The 21,574-nt window shown below is 52.9% G+C and overlaps 1 protein-coding gene across 1 annotated transcript in view; it reads right to left on the bottom strand.

The window, feature by feature from the left end:
* The window catches only part of VWF (von Willebrand factor), a 139,241-nt gene that overhangs the window by 59,279 nt on the left and 58,388 nt on the right, over window positions 1-21,574 (bottom strand). The window contains 5 exon segments of the mRNA NM_001246221.1: window positions 1,414-1,552; window positions 2,558-2,661; window positions 10,946-11,106; window positions 13,072-13,166; window positions 19,540-19,780. Of these exon segments, the coding sequence (NP_001233150.1) occupies window positions 1,414-1,552; window positions 2,558-2,661; window positions 10,946-11,106; window positions 13,072-13,166; window positions 19,540-19,780 (740 nt within the window).

Here is a 21,574-nt window from a genome sequence, read left to right as displayed (position 1 = left end):
GGCATTGCTGTGGCTGTGGTGTAGGCCAGCAGCTGCAGCTCCAATTAGACCCCTAGCCTAGGAACCTCCATATGCTGCGGGGGTGGCCCTAAAAAAACAACAAAGACAAAAAAAATAAAATAAATAATTTAAAAAACAAAAATAAAAAAGAATGTATATATATATATATACACACACGCACAAACTGAGCCACTTTGCTGTACAGCATAAATTGGCACAACACTGTAAACCAACTATAATTTTTTTTAAAAAAAGATGCGATATATGAAAAAATGGGGTTGTTAGATTAAAAGAGGGAACAGAGATACAAGTGCTTTGACACCAGCTGAGATTTTTCTGGAGAAAGCGTGAACACTTCCCAAAGGAGGAGGGGAGGAGGACCCCAGACAAAGGGGGACAATGCACTGGCCTGGGTGGGAAAACCAGCAAGCCACAGGGGGCAGGACTTGGAGGGGGCCCTTCACTGGCCCAGCCAGGCCACTTTGCCGGGGCAGGAAGAGCTGGTGGGTGAGTCTGACTGGCCGCTCCTCGTTGCACTAAACTATCATGTATTCCGGATGCCTAGATAGAAACCTGGCTGGGGAATCACCTCGTGTTTTTCTACCAAGGCCGAGGCAGACGGATAACCGGAAAGATGGGCTTCCTCATGTGACCTATGGGAAAGCCTTAGTGGGGGATGGTTCCTGGGTGTGGGTGAAACCATTTTGTGCTGTGTGTGGGGGGAGGGGGCTCACTCCCCGTACTCTAGGCATCAACCAGCAAGAGAAACTTCCAGAAAGCCATGTGGTGGGAGAGGGGGGCAGAGCAGCCCTCCCTCACTGGCTAGGATTCCCCGGATTGCTTCTTACCCTTCCAGGCAGCAAGACTTTCTGTTCCCATATCTGTCACCCCCTCCCCATGCTGAGTGCACTAGGTTAGAAATGAAAATGGTGGAGAAGGAGATAATAGAATAGAATAGAACTGAAGAGAATCAGAGGGCAGGACGCAAACCCCGCAGGTCATTTCAACCAGGGGCGGCCGCATCAGGCCGTGTGGGCTGTGCACTGCACAAGGGTGCTGGCAACGAGGGGACGGGGGCTGAGATGCGGCCTGGGCTCCACTCCCCACCATGCCCCTGATGGAGGCTGCATCTGCTGGAAGGAAAGGAAGCCTTTCTCTCTCATCCCCCTGTGCTAGGATTGGTATCTGCCCCACTCTGCTACCAGCCAATGTATTAGCACCCCCGTCCCGCCCCTGCACCGGTGTCCAGATGAGCTGGAGGAAGACAAGTCACCTGAGTTTCCGGGGGGGGGGGGGGGCGCTGGAAAACCACTCTGGTGAAACTACTCCCCAGAGCCATTTCCTAGACAGAACTGCGGAGTCTGGCCCTGGAGCCCCTCCTGGCCTCAGCGCCCCCTCGTGCCCGGCTCTCACCTGCACCAGGACGTACTGGCACTCTCCCGGGAACAGGTACTTGAGCCCGTCGAAGGTGAGGTAGTGGGCCAGGCCCAGCGCCGAGCACGAGGCATCGCACACGTGGTCCGTGCAGCTCCACTTCCGGTCCCGACAGACACTGGGCGTGGGAAGCAGAGGATGAGCGGGGCCCTCGGGGGTGGGGGCAGGGCGGGCATCGGTCCACAGGGAGCCACCCATCCTCCAGGAGGCCTCGGGAAGTAGGGTCTGCAGCCTGTGGCTCCAACCTCCCCCAGGCCCACAAGGCACATGTCAGAGCAGGGGGCTCGGGAGGAGATAGAAGCCACACTGCCCTCCAGTCACAAGGGGGAAATGGCAAAGAGAGGCCCAAATCATCCGAGGTGACCTGGGGCCCACTGTCACCACCTGATCCGGAGGTGCTAAGGCCCAGCCTCCTGGGACGTCCCCTGGGAATGACCACGGGGTCTCTACAGAACAGAAAAGCCCCTCAGAGGCGAAGGGGACAAATGAGGCCAGAAGGGCAGGAAAGGTCTGGGCCTGGGAAACGGTGACTATCCGTGAACTTCTGCCAGGAGAGGGCCTGTGTGTGCAGCTGCGTGTTTAAATCCACAGCAACTCGCTGCAGCGGGCATCCCTCCACCCGTAAGAGGGACATCAGCGGTGGACGCTCAGACCTCCGGCCCCTCCCTGCCAGGACCCGGGGCCCTTCCCTAAAAGTGCCAGCCCCAAAGAAAGGCAGGGCAAGGGAGCAGAGCCAGGGGCTTGGGAAAGATGGCCCAGAGGAAGGAGGGGAACCAGCCACCCTCACAAGGTCCCTTTCCAGGCAGGCACACTGGCCATGTGCCTGGGGGGCAGCACAAGGCTGGGGGAGGATGCCGCCACCCCGTGCCCAGGGGCAGCTTGGTCACGTGTGCAGTGACAGATACTGCCCTCATCCTCCCCGGGCCCCATCTCCCTGCAGAGAAACACTGTTCTCTTGGGAGCATCCATGCGGGGCGAGCGCACGAGATGATAAAGATTCTCCTATGTCACAGAAGGAGAAACAGAGGCACAGAGGAAAGGGAAGGAGCAGCTGGCATCTCCCCCCACCCACGTCTTGTCTCCATCCGCAACCCTGCACCCCCAGAGCCCCTCCCAGCCTCACCAAGTGTTGCAGTCAACCTTGACTGTCTCCCCCGGGGCGTACTCTCTGCCCTGGTGGAAGCAGGGACACCTTTGCAGGGCCACACACCTGTTCTCATGCCGGACCTGAGGGAAAGCGATTTAAAGGTCTTAGGACTTTAAGTTGATTCACTTGCAAAGATTTTCTCCCATTCTGTGGGTTGTCTTTTTGTTTTGCTTAGGGTTTCCTTTGCTGTGCAGAATCATTTACGTTTCACGAAGTCCCATTTGTTTATTTTTGTTTTAACTGTCATTACGCTAAGAGGTGGGTCTGAGAAGATGTTGCTGTCGTTTATGTCAGAGAGTGTTTGGCCTATGTTTTCCTTTAAGAATTTTATGGTATCTGGTCTTATAGCTAGGTCTTTAGTCCATGCTGAGTTTATTTTTGTGTCTGGTGTTAGGGAGTGTTCTCATTTCATTTACATGTGGACTCACAGACTTTGAAAAACTTACGGTTTCCAAAGGAGACAGCTTGGGGGGGTGGGGAGATCCACTGGGGGTTTGGGATGGACATGCTATAAAATGGGGTTGTGATGATGATTGTGCAACTATAAATGTAATGAATTCATTGAGCAATAAAACAAACAAAAAATAAATAAAGGTCTTAGGACTGAAGCAAGTAATTTCTGCTGGGAAGACAGCGGCTTCAGGCTGGGGTTGGAGACCAGCTCCTGTCTACACTGACCCTCCCCAGATCAGCTACATTCCAACCCCCTCTGCCCTCATATGCCGCTGGGGCCAGGGCCCTGGGACCCAGCAGACTCTTGGGTAACACGTGTCAGAAGCCCTTGACATGTTCACCTTAGACCCAGAAGATTTCTCCATAGATAATGGAGTTGTGGACAAAGATTAATGCATAATTATTTATCATTCCAAAAAAATGGTAGCAACCAAGAGTTCAACAATAGGAAATTGATTAAATCCATTAAGGAGTCTCCAGGCCATGGTGTCTTATAGAGCTATCAAAATCTTAAAAGTTTTTGGAGTTTCCTGGTGGCTCAGTGGGTTAAGGACCCAGTGCTGCCACTGCGGTGGCTTTGGTTACTTCTGTGGCTCTGGTTCAATCCCTGGCCCCAGGAACTTCTATGAGCTGCAGGTGTGGCAAAAAAAAAAAAAAAAAAAAAAAAAAAAAAAATCTTATAAGTTTGAAGAAATACTTATGCTGCTGATTTTTTTTTTTTTTTTTTTTTTTTTTTTGCCTTTTCTAGGGCCACTCCCACGGCATACGGAGTTTCCCAGGTTAGGGGTTGATTGGAGCTGTAGCTGCCAGCCCACACCAGAGCCACAGCAACGCGGGATCCGAGCCGCGTCTGCAACCTACACCACAGCTCACGGCAACGCCGGATCGTTAACCCACTGAGCAAGGGCAGGGATCGAACCCGCAACCTCATGGTTCCTAGTCGGATTCGTTAACCACTACGCCACGATGGGAACTTAGGGGTTGATTGGAGCTGTAGCTGCCAGCCCACACCAGAGCCACAGCAACGCGGGATCCGAGCCGCGTCTGCAACCTACACCACAGCTCACGGCAACGCCGGATCGTTAACCCACTGAGCAAGGGCAGGGATCGAACCCGCAACCTCATGGTTCCTAGTCGGATTCGTTAACCACTACGCCACGATGGGAACTCCTCCTCTGTTTTAAAAATCAGCAGCAGGAGTTCCTGTCGTGGCGCAGTGGTTAACGAATCCAACTAGGAACCATGAGGTTGCAGGTTCCATCTCTGGCCTTGCTCAGTGGGTTAAGGATCCGGCGTTGCCGTGAGCTGTGGTGTAGGTCGCAGACGCGGCTCGGATCCCGAGTTGCTGTGGCTCTGGCGTAGGCCAGCAGCTACAGCTCCGATTCGACCCCTAGCTTGGGAACCTCCATATGCTGCGGGAGCGGCCCAATAAATAGCAAAAAGACAAAAAATAAAAAAAATAAAAAATAAAACAGAGGAGAAAAAACTATACACATGTGGATATATATGTTCCAAAAAAAAATCTTGAAGAAGTATAGAAGTTGCATCCAAAAGGCTTGGGAAATATAGAAGTCCCCTCTGGTGGGCTGGAATAAAGGGAATTTTATTTCCTTTACTGGTTTTTTATCTTTTTCCTAATGTTCTTCATCGAGCATCTACTCTGCTTAATAACTGAAGAAAATGGGTACTATATTTAATGCAATGAACTCATTAGCTAAGCATGCATTTAATGCCTTAGAGGTGAGAGCTAAATACTGGCCACAGGCAGGGATGTTCCCCAACCAGAGGCTGGGGGTTTTCAAGCCTCACGAGCACCTCCTCACCCCCTCACCCCCGCCCCGTGGGTCTGTGCCCCCCCTCACGGGGCCTACCCTCCACCGGGGAGACCTCACTGTGATGTTTTACCCTCAGGGATGTCAGAGCCCAGGGAGGAGAATGAAGACCCTCCGGCCCTGGGGGTTCAGGAAGAGCTGCCCAAACCCACTCTGACCCCACACATTGATCTGCTTCTGTCCCAACCCCAGAAGGCAGCCCTGGACGCCTGCTCTGGCGTGACCCTGGGTGAAAGCTACCCACAGGGTGAGAAGCTGCTGGTCTGGGTGCTTCAGCAGCTGTGACCCCGTCATGCCACAGACAAGCCTGGGTCCCCTGGGCCGGGAGCAGACAGAGCCCTGGGACAAGGTGTCTTGGGCTGAACAAAGGGCTTTCATGTCAAGGATCACAGGCTAAAACCCCTGTGCGTGTGTGTGCCTGTGTATGCATGTGTATTTGTATGCACATGTGTGTATATAAGCTTATGCATTTGTGTATATGTGTGTAGATGTGTAGATGCCTTGTGTATGTGTAGGTGCATTGCAAATATGTGTGTATGTATCTGTGTATGTGTGCCCGCGTGTGTGTATAAGTGTGCATATGTATATATGTGTGCATGCCTGTGAGAGGGGAGATGCACGTGTGTGTATATGTGTGCAAATGTGTGTACAGGCACATGTGACTATATGAATGTGCATGTGTGTGTGTGTGTGTGTCTATGTGTATATGAATGTGTGGGTGTGTGTACATGTGTATTGTATCTGTGCGTATACGCATGTGCATGTGTGTGTACATGTGCGTGTGTGCCTGTGTGCGCATGTGTATAGTGTGTGTCCTATATGCACGTGCGTGTACATGTGTGCAGTGTTTGTGCATATATGCATTTGCATGTGTGTGCATGTGCATGTGTGTACGCCTCTGTGTGTCTGTGCGTATGTACTGTGTGTGCCTGTGTGTGTGTACATGAGGTGTGTTGGAAAGAGTGGGAAGCATCGCCTCCACTACTCAGCCACCACCCTCACACAGCATCCGGAGTGTCCTGAGTCCCCAGGGCCCCCGGGAAGGGGCAGGATGGGAGTAGAGGGAGGAAGCTGCAGGTGGACCACACTCTGGTGGCTCTTTCCTCCTGGGACCACAATGTCCTTGGAAGACATAGAGCGCCCCGCAGAGAGGCTGACAGCTTGGCAGGAGCAGGGATGGCTGGGAAACGTCCCTCCAAAGGAGCCTCCAAAGGCCTCAGATCAGGCTTCACCCCACATCCCCACAGCTGCTCAGCTCTAAGTCCCAGGCCTGCCCCCTCGTGGCCCCTCTGAGAATGACCATCAGGTCCGCAGACCCGACAGGCCCTCCAACCCTCACAGCCACAGTTAATGGAGACCAGACAACCAGCCTCGTTCTGGGGAAACCGTCCATGGACAAAGCCACTCAGGATGCCAGGGACAGCCTGGAAGCTACCAGCTCACCTGCCCTCACCCAGCAAGGCAGGCTGGGCAGAGGGCTCCCAGGCCTCGTGGCCCTCATGCTACATGTTTTTAACCTCTCCCCAGGGCAGTCAACCCACTGGCAAAAAGCCCCACACACCTGGCCCAGGCAGCCCCTCCCAATGAATTTTATGGCAAGTCATTTATTTAAATTTCATGTTTAAAATAAAGAGAACCATCCCTGCCCAGAGCCTGTCCCTTTGGGACGCCAGAAGGGATAAAGGTAACAAACATCCTTCAAAGACTTTGGAAGAAAACAAGCAGAAATAGTTGTCACTCTTGTTCATCTTTTGACTCGTGACATATTTTTTTTCTTTTTTGGGGGGGGCCACACCTGGAAGTTCCCAGGCCAGGGGTGGAATCAGAGCTGCAGCTGCCAGCCCATACCACAGCCACAGCAACATGGGATCCGAGCTGCATCTGGGACCTACAACTGCAGCTCCCCACAACGCTGGATCCTTAACCCACTGAGTGAGGCCAGGAATCAAACCCTCACCCTCACGGATACCAGTCAGGTTTGTAACCCATTGAGCCTCAATGGGAACTCCCTAACGTTCTGCCTGGAGACAATCACAGCTGTGGCTGGAGTGAGCCCAGCAGCGGGCTGTGCTTTGCTGCCACCTTGTGGCGGAAGCAGGTAAAATTCTAATTTAAAAGGCAAGGCGTTCACTCAATTTGTGAACCATTTTTGAAAAAGACTTAGGGAAATTTTTAGTACATCCCCCTCATTTTATTGATCTAGTGGGTCCTACATGTGGATCCTGAAGTCCAAAAATTTTTCCCAGTGTGTGCTCATTTCCTAGAGCATCTCTATTCAAAATGTGATTCATGGTTTTCCTCCATAAACTTCTTGCAACTGTGGTCATTAAGTCACCACTTACTAAGTGACTTCCACGTGCCTACCACTGTCACCTCCAGTCCCCTCAACAACCTTTCTGATCCAATTTTACATCTGGGAAAAATCAGACACCAAGATGTTAAGTGACTTGGCCCTCAGTGAAGTTAATGCCAAGAGCCCAGATTCAAGCCTGGAAGTTTGGGGCGCCAATCCGCACAGCTTCTCCACCGGCCATCCATCAGGGGGTTGACCTTGTCAAAAGCAGCCCCTTCCCTTGTTCTATGCAAGCAGACCTTGGCACCAGTGGCAGGAACTGATGGTTAAGGATCTGGCTATGTTACTTCTATGGCTTGGGTCCTTGCTGAGGCACAGGTTTGATCCTAGGCCTCAGAACTTCTATATGTCATGGGCGCAGCCAAAAAGTAAAAAGAAAAAGAATTCACAAAAGCTTTGGTCCACAACAGATTGGACACTGCTGAACATGGGCCCTTCATGAGTCGCTCCCGTGGACTTGAGCAGGGGATCGGCCCAGCCTCTGAGACTGAGCCTTGGTTATGAATGAAAACTATTCCCACGATTCTATAAAACTTTCTGGTTTTAAAAGTACTTTCAGGAGTTCCCACTGTGGCTCAGTGTGTTAAGAACCCGACTAGTATCCATGAGGATGCGGGTTTGATCTCTGGCCTCACTCAGTGGGTTAAGGATCCAGTGTTGCGGTGAGCTGTGGTGTGGGTCACAGACGCAGCTTGGATCCCACATTGCAGTGGCTGTGGTGTAGGCCGGCAGCTGCAGCTCTGATGCAGACTCTAGCCTGGGAACTTCCACATGCCACTGGTATGGCCCCAAAAAGCAAAACAATAAAATAATAAAATAAAATAAAATAAAATGTATGTTCACAGACAACTCCACAGGGTCACATGTGATGAAGGTGGAATAGGAATTACATGCCCATGTTCCAGATGAGAAAACTGAGGCTCAGAGAAAGTGAGTGATTGTGCCAAAGGAAGGAGGCAAGAAGCAGTGAGGCCAGGCTGGAAGCGTGGCCCTCAGACCCTGTTTCTACTCGGGGGCTCTTCCTGCTCCTCAGAGATCTGCCCCCAGGAAAGCGCTGCTTCCCCCTCCTCTCAGGTCCTCAGAATACAAGACCTCTGACCCCTTCCCCAAACCCTCGGCGACTTGCCACAAGCTCCCACCTTCCACAAGGGATGACTGAACGAGAAACACAACTGGGTAGGACATCCACACTGGCCCGTGGGCTCAAACAGCACGTATGGCTCCTTGTCCTTTGTGCAGTGGCCAAGAACACGTGTCCCAGGCAGCAGCCAGCACCTCGCACCTCATCAATTCCCCAACTTTCCTGCCCTGCCCCTCTGGCCTCGACAATGTGCACATTAGTATTTAACGTAGACACATCGTAATGAAGCCGCCGTGAACACAGCCCAGGCTCTCACACCGCGAGCCTTCGAGATCAGAAGCCCCCGTGGCTGGGGTGAGAGATGCCAGGTCACCTGACAGGTGTCCAGTGCCCCGCCAGAGGCCAGGGGGAGCCCACGAATGGCTCATGGTGTGTCCCCGTCCTGCACCTGGGGCCTCGCTCTCCGCTGGGGATTTGGGACGATAATGCAATCACTGAGTCTAGTAATATTTAAGACTCTCTGCACTATTTCCTTCATGGGGGAAAAACATTCTTTTTAAAGAGCCCTGATGCTGACCGGCCTCCTGAGTGTCCTCCCTCTTCTCGCCAGAGCCTTCTCTGATGTCGGGAGAATTTCTCCTCCATACGGAGAAGGGACCTTCAGAATAAGAGGCCCTCGGGGTAAAAAGAACAAAGCGGAAGTTTCCCCTCCATGCTCCTATTTCCTGCCCCTCCCAGGTCTGTTTTCTCCTCCTTTATGCCTCCTGCTTAGGCACCAGACAAGACCTTCCAGTTTGGGGGTGTTCCCTGGCCAGTCTCCAGCCCCCTCATCAGAAAAGACAGTTCTAGAGTCCTCAGAGGCTAAGACAGAGGGGAGCACGTAAAAGCTCCCGGGAGAGGAAATAACACCTGGTCTGTCCATCTTGGAGGAGAGAAGGACGGAGGAAGGGAGAGAGGCCGTCTGCCCTGCACACCCCATGCCTCAGCCATCCTGGGGCCACGGCAATGGGTCCGAGTTCTCTTGACAGAATCCTGGAGGCTCCCACCGTCCAGACACACCCTCAAGCCAAGGCCTGGACATCGTGAATGCCCTTTACAGCCGTGGGAGAGCCATCCCGCCCAGCCCCTGCCAATTCTGGCCTCTCCAACTCCAACCCCAACCCTACCCCCTCACTGCTCATTCGGATGTGGAGAACTGGGGTCAGAGAAAGCAAGAAGACAGGATGCATTTGAAAGAGAAAAATCCAAAAGTCGCATCCTTCAGGATGACAAGAGTAACCTATGGATATTTAATATACAAAATGTCCTGGAGTTCCCGTTGTGGCGCAGTGGTTAATGAATCCGACTAGGAACCATGAGGTTTCGGGTTTGATCCCTGCCCTTGCTCAGTGGGTTAAGGATCCGGCGTTGCCGTGAGCTATGATGTAGGTCGAAGACATGGCTCAGATCCCGAGTTGCTGTGGCTTCGGTGTAGGCCGGCGGCTACAGCTCTGATTAGACCCTTAGCCTGGGAACCTCCACATGCCGCGGGAGTGGCCCTAGAAAAGGCAAAAAGACAACAACAACAACAAAAATGTCCTAAGATTAGAGCAGGAGGGAGGGAAGGGGGCCTGGGTATGCTCAGACCAATGCCACCACCCGGAGGTCCTGGGCACTGGGGGACCACACGTGGCCTCCAGGGAATGGCTGGCCAAGGGTGTGTGTTTGCTGCCCCAGCCTAGTCATGGGATATGAAGAGCGGGCCAAGACCTCATGACTCACTTTACAGAGGAGGAAAACAAGGCCCAGCGTGGGGAGGGGACTTGCTGGACCCGAGACTTGCTAATGGCACAACAGAGACATCCCCGTCTTCTCTGGAAATAGAAAGTTTTACCAAAAAAGAATGGATGGGAGTTCCTGTTGTTGCACAGCGGAAACGAATCTGATGAGGAACCATGAAGTTGTGGGTTCAATCCCTGGCCTTGCTCAGTGGGTCAAGGATCCAGTGTTGCCATGAGCTGTGGTGTAGGTCACAGACACAGCTCAGATATGGCATTGCTGTGGCTCTGGCGTAGGCTGGCAGCTGTAGCTCCAATTCGACCCCTAGCCTGAGAACCTCCATATGCTGCAAGTGTGTGTATGCGTGTGTGTGTGTGACTGGTTCATTTTGCTGCACACCTGAAGCTAATACAGCGTTGTGAGTCAACTCTATTCCAATAAACACTTTTTAAAAAAGAAGAAAGTTATACATGTATATGCAAATCCTATGCAAATGGGTGTGCACCTGCGTGCATGCATCTTCTCATCTTCAAGTGATGGAAAGCAGCCCTTGGGAAAATTCCAGTGGAAATGCCTATTTTCACCTAAAAGTACTTTCTGGAAATACTTGCTTTGCTTCCCAGGGCGTAGTTTGGTCAGCTCGCATCAGGATCGGCCCCAGACACTCTCCTACCACCTCCTCCCCTGCCCTTGCCCCTGGCTCAGCCCCAGAGGATGCCATCCGCCCCCCGACCATGCCCCTACCCTCCCACTCATCACCACATGGCCCCACTGCATCCCGGTGCAGCTCCTGTGCCTCCCTCCCTCTGGCTCCACAGCCCGCGTCGCCCTCCTCCGCCTGCACGAACGTGGAAGGCCACTACGCCTCTGCAGCCTGGGTGGCTTACCATGCCCAGAGGGCAGAGGCAGCCAGACACGCAGCCTGTGCTCACACACTCCAGGTCGTAGTTCTGGCAGGTCTTGGCACACTCGAGTCCTTCAGCCCTGGGGTTGTCAGGGGGACACACCAGCTTGACCATGGGGGGCCGGCAGCTCAGACTCCTCTTGCCTGGGAGTCAGGAAAACCAGAGAGGGGTCAGTGAAGGAGTCGACACACCTGCCTCGTACTCGTCCTTTGTCCCCTGCACGCTGTCACTTGGTTCCAGAGGCTCAGGCTGCCCAGTCCCTGGGACAAGATGCCACCCAACCTCCAGCCAGGTGCCCTGCGCAGGCCTGGACCCCAGCCTCATCTACTCCTCTGACCTTTGTCTACACTGCAGAGCCCCTGCCGAGCTCAGCATCCTTCTGACGGCCCAAGGTCCTCATCCCCCTCAACCGTGCTGCGCCCACTGCCCCAAATCAGGATGCGGCACGGAAACATCCAGAGCCAGGCTTTCAAGGACCAGGGTGTGGGTGCTGAAGGGAACCCTGGCCCCGACATGACCTTTCCTAAAATAGTTCCAACTAATTTAGTCCCCAAACTTGACAGGGGGCTTTGTGCACACCCTCTGCCCAGCCCCTGGCTGTCCCAGCCGTTCTATCTGGATCTGTTACACCCCATCCCTGGACACCCCCACCTGCCGCACCTGCTGTGTCATTCTCCACCCGATCACCATGTGACGTGCCATTTCTTTTACTTCTCTGTTGAGGGCCACCCCACCCACTCCACACACTAGAATATACACACTCCATGAAGGCAGGAGTTTTGTCTGCTCTGTTCACTGATCTATTTCCTGACAGTGAGCAGGGCTCACTGGCTGACTGAATAAACGATGGCAGCAGATGACTGACAGCTGTCTTTCCCAAACACTGTCCCGCTGAAGTGCGCTTAAGTCTCACAGATATAACATTTCCTTGAGGACAGGAAAGCCAGAATTGCCAGCCTTGTTTCCGTATTGGAATTTCTGTTAGGAAACTGAACCCCTAAGATGTTAAACGGCTTTTCCAAATGGCACCCAATTCTAGGGGTTTCCTGACTTTGAAGAAACGATAGCTTTCAGTGACTAGGCTGGAAGACCCTGAGCAAGAGAAGCATGAAAGACAAACCTAAGAGGCAGAATGCAACAGAGAGGGTGGCGTGTGGGAGGAAGAAGCTACGGTGAGAGAGAACGGGGAGAAGAGAGGCAGAGGGGTGCTGGGACCTTGAGATCCGCTATGAGCTGAATGTTTGCGTTCCCCTAAAATTCACATGGAGTGAAATCCTAGCTCCCCAGAGTGATGCTCCTGGGAGAGGGGAGGCTTCAGGGAGGTGACTGGGCCGTGAGGGTGGTGCCCTCACACGTGGGATTAGCGCCCTTAGAAGAGACCCCACAGAGCTCCCCAGCCCCTTCCACCAAGTGAGGACTCGGAGAGGACCCAGAAGAAGGCCAGCTCAGCCCCTCCTCCATCCTGGGCCCGCAACTATTAGGACCTTCACACTGAGGGCAATGGGTCTATATTCCCCCATCTCATATCCATCTGAGAAGCTTTCTAAAGAGGTGTCCTGGTCAGTGGACACCTGGTCGTGAAGGGTGGTTTCTTTTTTTCTTTTTTCTTTGTTTTTGTCTTTTTGCCTTTTCTAGGGCCACTCCCGTGGCATATGGAAGTTCCCAGACTAGGGTTCGAATCAGAGCTGCAGCTGCTGGCCTACACCATAGCCACAGCAATGCAGGATCCCGAGCCACGTCTGCAACCTACACCACAGCTCATGGCAACGCCAGGTCCTTAACCCACTGAGCGAGGCCAGGGATCGAACCCACAACCTCATGGTTCCTAGTCGGATTCATTTCCACCGTGCCACAACGGGAACGCCCTCGTGAAGAGTGGTTTCACCACAGTCAAGGCAGCCTCCCTGGGCCAAGGTCCCTGTGGTCAGAAGAGCCATGTCCCTGGTCCAGCTGGTGGGCAGTTCAATCTTCCCCCAACACAAAGTAAAACCCTTCCCGCCTTGGTAATTGGGATGTGCACGTGCAAAGGCACGTCCAGGCCTGGAAGTGGGGCACACAAGCAGCTCCCAACCATACGCAGTCTGGGCAGAGGAGGGGGCGGTACTCACTGCGGTGGGACAGGGGGCTGCTGAGAACCACCTCAGGCTGCAGGCTCCCTGGGGCTCCGGCCCTGGAGCAGTGCATGAAGCCATCCTCACAGTAGCTGCAGAGAAGAAGGTCACAGCCCCACTTAGAGGACCAGCCCGCCTCCCACTCACCCTCTGCTCCCTCCACCTGGCTCCCCGTCCTGGAACCCGTCTGAGACACAGCTGCTAAGGCCACCCTCGACCTCCACGTCACTCAACCCAGCGCAACTGTTTTCACTGCTTTCCTTACTCGATCCTCTTCAACATTCGCCACCCCTGTTGACAGCCCCATCCTTCCAGGAAAAGAAAACAAGACATCCCCTCACCCCAGGTTTCCCTCCGCACCCCCGTCTCCCTGGCGGCTCCTTCTCAGACTCACCGTAGCTCAGCCCCTCTTGCTGGCTCAGCCTAGACACCCTCTTCTCACACTGTGTGCTGCCGCTCACACCTCCAGCCTCAGCAACAGAGAGGCCTCCCAAGTTCATAACTGCAGCTCCCATCTCCCCCTTGAACTTGAGATCCACATATTCAAATGCCCACGTGACAACCACTAGTGGCGTCTCAAAGGCACTCCCAGCTCCTGGGTCCAAAACTGACCTCCCACTTCCCTCTCCAAAACCAGTTTTCCTCCAGGGCTCAGATTCATGGAATGAAGAGGCCACCATGCATGGGAGACCAGGGCTCAGCCCCGACACGGCCTTCTCCCTCCCGCACATCTGAGTCACCCCCAATCCCTTGTGTGCTGAGAATCCACAGCCGAGCTCCATTTCCAGCCCCGAGACACCTTCACCTCTCACCTGGACCGCGCAAAAGCCTCTCTCCTAGCTTCCTTCCAAAACGCTCCTCCCAGCAGCCCCAGTACCTTCTCAAAACCTAAATCTGATCATGTCCCATCCCTGTTTGGACTCCAATAGCTTCCCCTCAACAGGCCTCAGATGAAAGTCAAATCCCTGCCCCTCCCCCAGGTCTGACCCCAGCTTCCCCTCCCCTCTCTATCCCCCTGGCTTTCTTTTAATCTTGAAGGTGCACTGCTTCCCTCAGACACAAGGGCTCCTGCAGTTTCTTCTGATCTGACGTCACTTACACACACACACACACACACACACACACACACACACACACACACACAACCACCTTGGTCCCTACCCACTTTCAAGCTTGCATAGACCACGTACTTTTCTGCCCACCGCACTTGTATCTTTACATGCATTTGAGTGGTTATCTGTCACTGACTATAAAACCCAAGAGGGCAGAAGTCAGGATGGACCGTCACTTCCCAGCATCACAAACAAGCCTGTGACTGACATCTTGGTACACGCTCCATATTCTCCCTCCGGCATCTAGCATACGGCTTTGCATGAAGCACTTAATAATTTCTCCTTAATTTTCCTTTACTCTCATCCTCCAATCCCAATTCCCTCCCCTAAGGTGGGCGACTATTTTTATGGTATCCAGTCTCCAATGACCGCTCCCCCCCCAAGTATTCACACCCTCCCAGGATCTCCACTGACATCTGTGTGACCAGCACAGCGCAGCCACAGTGACATCCACGTGACTCTTAGATTATCATAGAAGAGGCAGCTTCCATCTGGATGCCCTTCCTTGGAGCATCTGTGTGACCAGTACTGCACCGGGACAGTGACAGCCATGTGACCCTTAGATAATCAAAGAAGACACAGCGTCCAAGTCGGTGCCCTTCCTTGGAGCATCTGTGTGACCAGTACTGCACCGGGACAGTGACAGCCATGTGACCCTAGGGTTATCACAGAAGACGCAGCCCCATCCGTGTCTCCCCTGGATTACTCACTGCAGGAGCACGTCATGAGCAGCCCTGTGGAGGAGTCCACACGGCCAGGGACTGAGGCCTCCTGTCAACAGCCAAGCAAATGGGCCGGGAATGGACCCTCCAGCCCCAGGCAAGTTTCCAGATGACTGTGGCCCCAGCCCACAGCTTGATGGTAGCCTTATGAGAAAGGCTGAGCCAAAACCACCTGCTAAGCTGCTCTGGGCCCTGGCCCTGACGAGCTGTGTGAGTGTTTGCCGTTTTAAACTGCTAAATGTGGAGTTCCTGTCATGGCGCAGGGGAAACAAATCCAGCTAGAAACCATAAGGTTGTGGGTTCGATCCCTGACCCCGCTCAGTGGGTTAAGGATCTGGCATTGCTGTGAGCTGTGGTGTAGGTCACAGACGCAGCTCGGATCCCGTGTTGCTGTGGCTGGGGTGTAGACCGGCAGCTGTAGCTCCGATTGGATCCCTAGCCTGGGAACCTCCATATGCCATGGGTGCGGCTCTAAAAAGCAAAATAAATCAATCAATAAATATTAAAAATCATTGCAATTCTCACTTAAAAATAAAAATAAACTGTAAATGTGGGGTTAATAGAGAAGCAGTACAAATGTGTTCTGTTTAGTGTATCTCTGACTGTCTTAGAATAGCCTTAAGAAATAAACAGTTGTTCTGCAGGCATGTATGTGTAATTTACAGAGAGGGTATTACTGACATATCACCCTGGGTTTTTTCCTTTATTCCTTCAGCATCACATGCTTCAGGTTCATCCCTGTTAACAGAGGTCCTCCTTGTCCCATGCTTCTGAGGCTGCATGCCACTCTGTGTGTATCCCCCTTTCCAGTGGCAGCCACAGACTGTCCCTGACTCCTCGCCACCTCAGACAAGGCCGGGATTGTCATCTTCACGCACGTGCCCCCGGGAAGCTGTGTGAGCACTTCTTTGGTATATACAGCCAGGTGGGACTCCCAGCTCTGGATCCCAATTTGCATCCACTGGGCCGGGGGAGCTCCCAGGTGCAGCTGGCCTTGCCTCTGAAGGGAGCCAAGCACCTTCAGGACTAAAAGAAGACTCGGTGTTGCAGAAGGGAGAGGTCACAGGGGTCAGATCCCCTGGGGCCTGGGAGGCCATGGGAAGGATTTGGTCTTTATCTTAAGGTCGGATGAGGGGAAGGTGTTGAGAGAGCCCAAGCAAATCAGAGGCCTCGTGTCCCACAGCCCTGACAGCCCTTAGCATTTTCCAGATTTCAGGTGTTTCCAGTCTAATAGTTATGAGGAGATATCCTTTGTTTCTATTTGTATTTCTCTGACTATGATGACTTTTTTTTTTTTTTTTTTTTTTTTTTGCTTTTTAGGGCCGCACCCACGGCATAATCTGAGCTGTAGCCACCGGCCTACACCACAGCCACAGCAACATGGGATCCGAGCCACATCTGCAACCTACACCACAGCTCAGGGCAAGGCCGGATCCTTAACCCACTGAGCGAGGCCAGGGATCGAACCCACAACCTCATGGTTCCAAGTCAAATTCGTTCTGCTGAGCTATGACGGGAACTCCGACTTTGACCATTTTTAATGTGCCATTTATTCCATCAACTTTCATTGAATGAAGAATGGAATCAGCCCTTTCCCTCTCTGGGCAAATGCAGGTCCTTGCCTTCTGGTTTTTAACTAACATCTGCTTTAAAAATACCCTCTCCCATGGGCTCCCTGATAACTCAGGGGGTTAAGGATCTGACATTGTCACTGCTGTGGCTTGGGTTGCAGCTGCCAGGCAAGTTTCATGCCTGGCCTGGGAACTTCCCAACACCACGGACGTGGCCAAAAAAAAAAAAAAAAAAAAAAAAATCAAACCAACAAACAAAAAATATCCTCCCTCAAATGCCATGGTCTATCTGTCATTTGGTCATGACCCCCAAACTTAATTTAAAAACAAAAAAGCAAACAGAGCCTTGCAGGTAGGTGAGAAATCAACTCCTGGCCCACACCTGGCCTACCCAGAGAACTCACTCCACTGTGATGGCTGTTTGGGTGACCAGACGAATGCTCTGGAGAAATGGTGTGTGCTGAAAACTTCCTACCACCTCTAGCACTTGCCCCAGTGCGGCTTATTCTTCCCCGTGTTGTCTAAAGCATAAAAGTAAGCAGCCGACTGGGAGTTCCTAGACAACCAGTGCCTAGACATCATAAGTGTCTAGTCCCTTCTGATGGAGCATGATAATGTGAGAAACAAGAATGTTTTGTGGAGTTCCCGTCGTGGCACAGTGGTTAACGAATCCGACTAGGAACCATGAGGTCGCAGGTTCGGTCCCTGCCCTTGCTCAGTGGGTTAACGATCCGGCGTTGCCGTGAGCTGTGGTGTAGGTTGCAGACGCGGCTCGGATCCCGCGTTGCTGTGGCTCTGGCGTAGGCTGGTGGCTGCAGCTCTGATTCGACCCCTAGCCTGGGAACCTCCATATGCCGCGGGAGCGGCCCAAGAGATAGCAACAACAACAACAACAAAAGACAAAAAAAAAAAAAAAAAAAAAAAAAGAATGTTTTGTATATGTGTAACTGGGTCACCATGCTTAAAGTAGAAAAAAAAGTTGTATTGGGGAAATAACAATTAAAAAAATAAATAAGGAGTTCCTGCCGTGGTGCAGTGGTTGACGAATCCGACTAGGAACCATGAGGTTGCGGGTTCGGTCCCTGCCCTTGCTCAGGGGGTTAATGATCCAGCGTTGCCGTGAGCTGTGGTGTAGGTTGCAGATGCAGTTCGGATCCCGAGTTGCTGTGGCTCTGGTGTAGGCTGGTGGCTACAGCTCCAATTCAACCCCTAGCCTGGGAACCTCCATATGCCGTGGGAACGGCCCAAGAAATAGCAAAAAGACAAATAATAATAATAATAATAATAATAAAATAGTTTAAAAAAATAAAATAAAACAAATAAAAATAGAGGAATGGTGGGAATGCAGAAAGAAAGAAAGAAAGAAAGAAAGAAAGAAAGAAAGAAAGAAAGAAAAGAAAAGAAAGGAAACAGCTGCACACAGGCCTCTGGCTCACATTCTCCCTGAGACCCAATCTTCCAGAAAAAGTGCAGAGACGGAGGGTCTATAGCTTTCAGCCCTGGTGCCTGAAGGGGACGCTGGGAGGAGGCCACTTGAGACGGCCCTAAAGCCAGGGCCACCCCCGGCCCTGCTTCCTTGCACCTCTGATAAAATAACCAGCCACCCTTGCTGCCCTCCGAGTCACCCCAGACACCAACCCTCCTGCTTCTTTCCTCACCACGCTCCTGAAACCCGGGGGCCACCATGACCCTCGGATCCCCCAACTCAACAGCCTCTGCTCCATGGAACATGAAGAGTTAAGAGTCCCTTGGGTTCCAGCCACTTCCAGGATGATTTGGGGAAAGCAATCAGCTCCCTAAGCCTCAAATTCCTGACCTAAAAAGCAAGCCCTGCCTAACAGTGTTGTTTTCAGGTCCCAGAAAGAATCGCCCAGAACACTACAGCCCGACAACGACAGTAAAACCACCACAGGGCTACAGGCAAGGACCCAAACCAGCAGAAGATGTCACTGCTTCCCTGTCCCCTTCACCTCCATGACATGGGCCTGCTCTGGTCCTGCCCTTTGCTGGCCTTTGTCCTCCTGTGGTCCTCTGACCATTCCCTCAGATTCTGGATTCAGACCTCTTATGCCCTCTGGTCCTCTCCCCACAGAAGCCTAACTATTCTCACGGCTAAAACATGGTACCTCCAGTCCTCATCTCCCAGGCAAGCTCCAAACCCATAATTCCAGCTCTTGGTTCCATTCATTCATCAAGACAATCTCCTGGTAACTCAGAGTCATCAAGGCCAAAACCAAGCTTATCTTCTCTCCACCTATGAAGCGCCCTCACGCTGTTCCTTTTTTTTTTTTTTTTTTTTTTTTTTTTTTGCTTTTTAGGGCCGCATTCGAGGCATATGAAGGTTCCCATGCTAGGGGTCTCATCAGAGCGACAACCGCTGGCCTACACAACAGCCACAGCAACACAGGATCTGAGCCACATCTGTGACCTACATCACAGCTCACGAAACGCCAGATCCTTAACCCACTGAGGGAGGCCAGGGATCGAACCTACAACTTCGTGGTTCCTAGTCAGATTCGTTTCCACTGTGCCACAATGGGAACTCCTGTTACAAATTTCTTCTAGGCTGACCGGGACAGCCCTGCTGAAGCTGACCCGGACAGAGGGCCTGGGTGAAGGACAGCAGGAAGCGTGCATGAGTTGCAGCCGTTTTTAGGCAAAGTGCTCAAAGTTAACCAGGATGGCCACGCACCGCCGAGGTGATGCTGCTAGGGTGTATTTCCTTCTGGCTCAGGTGCTTGGGCCTGAAAACACCTACAAGAGGCTGAAGGGAAGAGGGACAGGGAGAGCTCCCATTTCCTTTCCTAGAAAAGGGAAACTGAGACCTGGGGCAGGAAAACGGGGCACCATGAGTGACAGCTGGCTTCTGGGTCATGAATTACTCTGTCCCCCTGGAGCCTGGCACAGTAAGGCAGTGAGAAGACCTGGGCTAGATCTCAGCTTTGCTCCCGATTTGCTGTGCAACAGTCTTGGGCCTCAGCGGACCCACCCAGGAACTGAGGGAGGACCACTGGGCAGCCCTGCCATGCCCGAGGTCCCCGGTCCCGCGGCTCGGCTTACCACATGGTGTGATGGTCTGAGAAGATGTCCTCGGGCTGGAAGATCTCGCCGTCATGGTAGCAGGGGCACTGGGCCTTGGGCACGCAGTCCCCGCTCCCATCCAGGTAGAGCCCCGGGGGGCAGAAGCAGCCCTCCAGGCAGTCCTCGGCGCATTCCTCATCCGGGTAAGACAGGGAGCGGCAGGTGAGGTTGCAGGGGGTCCCGCACTGCAGGTACACCTGGCCCGGGGGGCAGCTCAGTGCTGGGAGACAGGGCGGGGAAAGGGCAACATCAGCGTAACATTTCGATGACCAGGACTGCGTCCTAGGGCTGCCAGCCCTGGTCCCCTGGGGCCCCCAGTGATATCCATATGGTCACTGCCTTCCCTTCCTGCCGCGAACAAAAGTATATTTTCTGCTCACAAACACCTGTTCTAATTACCAATATACCTTTCCTCCTCTGCTTCACCAGGAGGCTGTGTTCCAGGCATCTCTGAAGTCCCAAAGTCTGGGACGCTGTAGCAATGCTGGTGGCTTTTGAAGCTGTGAATGTTAGCAAGGACGGGCAGGGATGGGTAAAAGCATTTCTCCTTGATGTTAATGATAAGGACAGCCATTCGTTGAGCACCTACTGTGTGCCCTGCTCATCACCTGAGTGTTTGCCTTTGATGCCGCTCCCTGGGAGTTAAGCGCTCACAACCCCCAGAGGTAAGAAAACGGAAACTTAACTGACTCATCAGACCACGCCTCCCAGGAAGAGGCAGAGGCAGGATTGGAACCCAGCTCCCCGTGACCAAAAGGGCCTGCTTTTTTTTTTTTTTTTTTTTTTTTTTTTTGCTTTTTGCTTTTTAGGGCTGCACCCACAGCTTATGGACGTTCCCAGGGCCAATCAGAGCTACAGCTGCCGGCCTACGCCACAGTCACTGCAACACCAGATCTGAGCCACATCTGTGACCTATGCTGCAGCTCACGGCAACACCAGATCCCTAACTCACTGAGTGAGGCCGGGGATCGAACCTGTATCCTTATGGATACCCAGCTGAGCCACGACAGGAACTTCCAAAAGCTCCTGCTCTTAACCTTTACACTCAAGAAAGGGAATGGTCCCCCAGGAACCATGCTTTGGGGACCTGCCCGTCACAAAGAGCAAGGGCATTCTTACACCTGCCCCAGCAAAGGTAGATGGCAGTAACCATCTACCCACAGTCCGCCCCCCATAGGACCCCCACATGGAGAGAACAGAACCCACAGACGCCCAGAGGAATATGGCAAAGCAGCTGAGAGGGTGGACGCCAGCTCCCAAACTCCTGAGTTCAAGCCCCAGTCCTGTGGCTTGTTAGTGACGTGACCTTGAAAAGTGTCCTCATTGCAGTAGAAAAAGAGCATACCCCCAGGCTGCTGTGAAGGTTAAGTGAGCGGACACGTTTAGAGTCCTGCCTGGCACATGGCGTGTCACTGCTTGATTGCCCTCTGGTTAGAGGGGACATGCAGCTCTGGCTCCACAGGCTCCAGACCAAGGTCTAGACCTCAGAAGACCCGGCTCTGGTGGACCCCGAGCAGTGCAAAGCCCACTCTCTGTGCTCACGGTGCCCTTACCAGCACCCCGATGATGGAATTATCTCCTGGGGAGTGTGGGGAGTACGTGGCTCTTTCAAAATACTTTCCCGTTGCTGATCAGCTGTTCCCAAGAAATAAGAACCCCACTCTGGAGATGCTCCTCCTGGAACCCTTGGACCCCCTGCCCCTCTCTTTAGAAGTCACTTCCACAGCAGACACCCGATGGCTGTATTCCCTGGAAGCTATAAAGAGCAACCTTGGCCGTCAACCTCAGAAATGGCCAAGCCCTGAAGCCTCCCTGCCTGTAACTGCTCTAGACAAGCTGGGGGTGGGGGGGGGGGTCCTAACCATATCAGACACAGACTTTTCTCTGAACCAGCAGAGAGGCTGGGTCAATGGATGACTATTTAGAGCAAAAGCATATTAAGATGGGGTATGGGGGGCCTAGAGATGGGAACCCCATTCAATCCACTGAGGAGTTCCCGTGTGGCACAGGCAGC

This window comes from Sus scrofa, chromosome 5 (genome assembly GCF_054392235.1).
Source record: "Sus scrofa isolate SSC_HxYL_T2T_F1_AM1 chromosome 5, Sscrofa_HxYL_maternal_Yorkshire_Landrace_v2.0, whole genome shotgun sequence".
Lineage (NCBI taxonomy): Eukaryota > Metazoa > Chordata > Mammalia > Artiodactyla > Suidae > Sus > Sus scrofa.
This window is presented reverse-complemented; position numbering and strand designations above follow the sequence as displayed.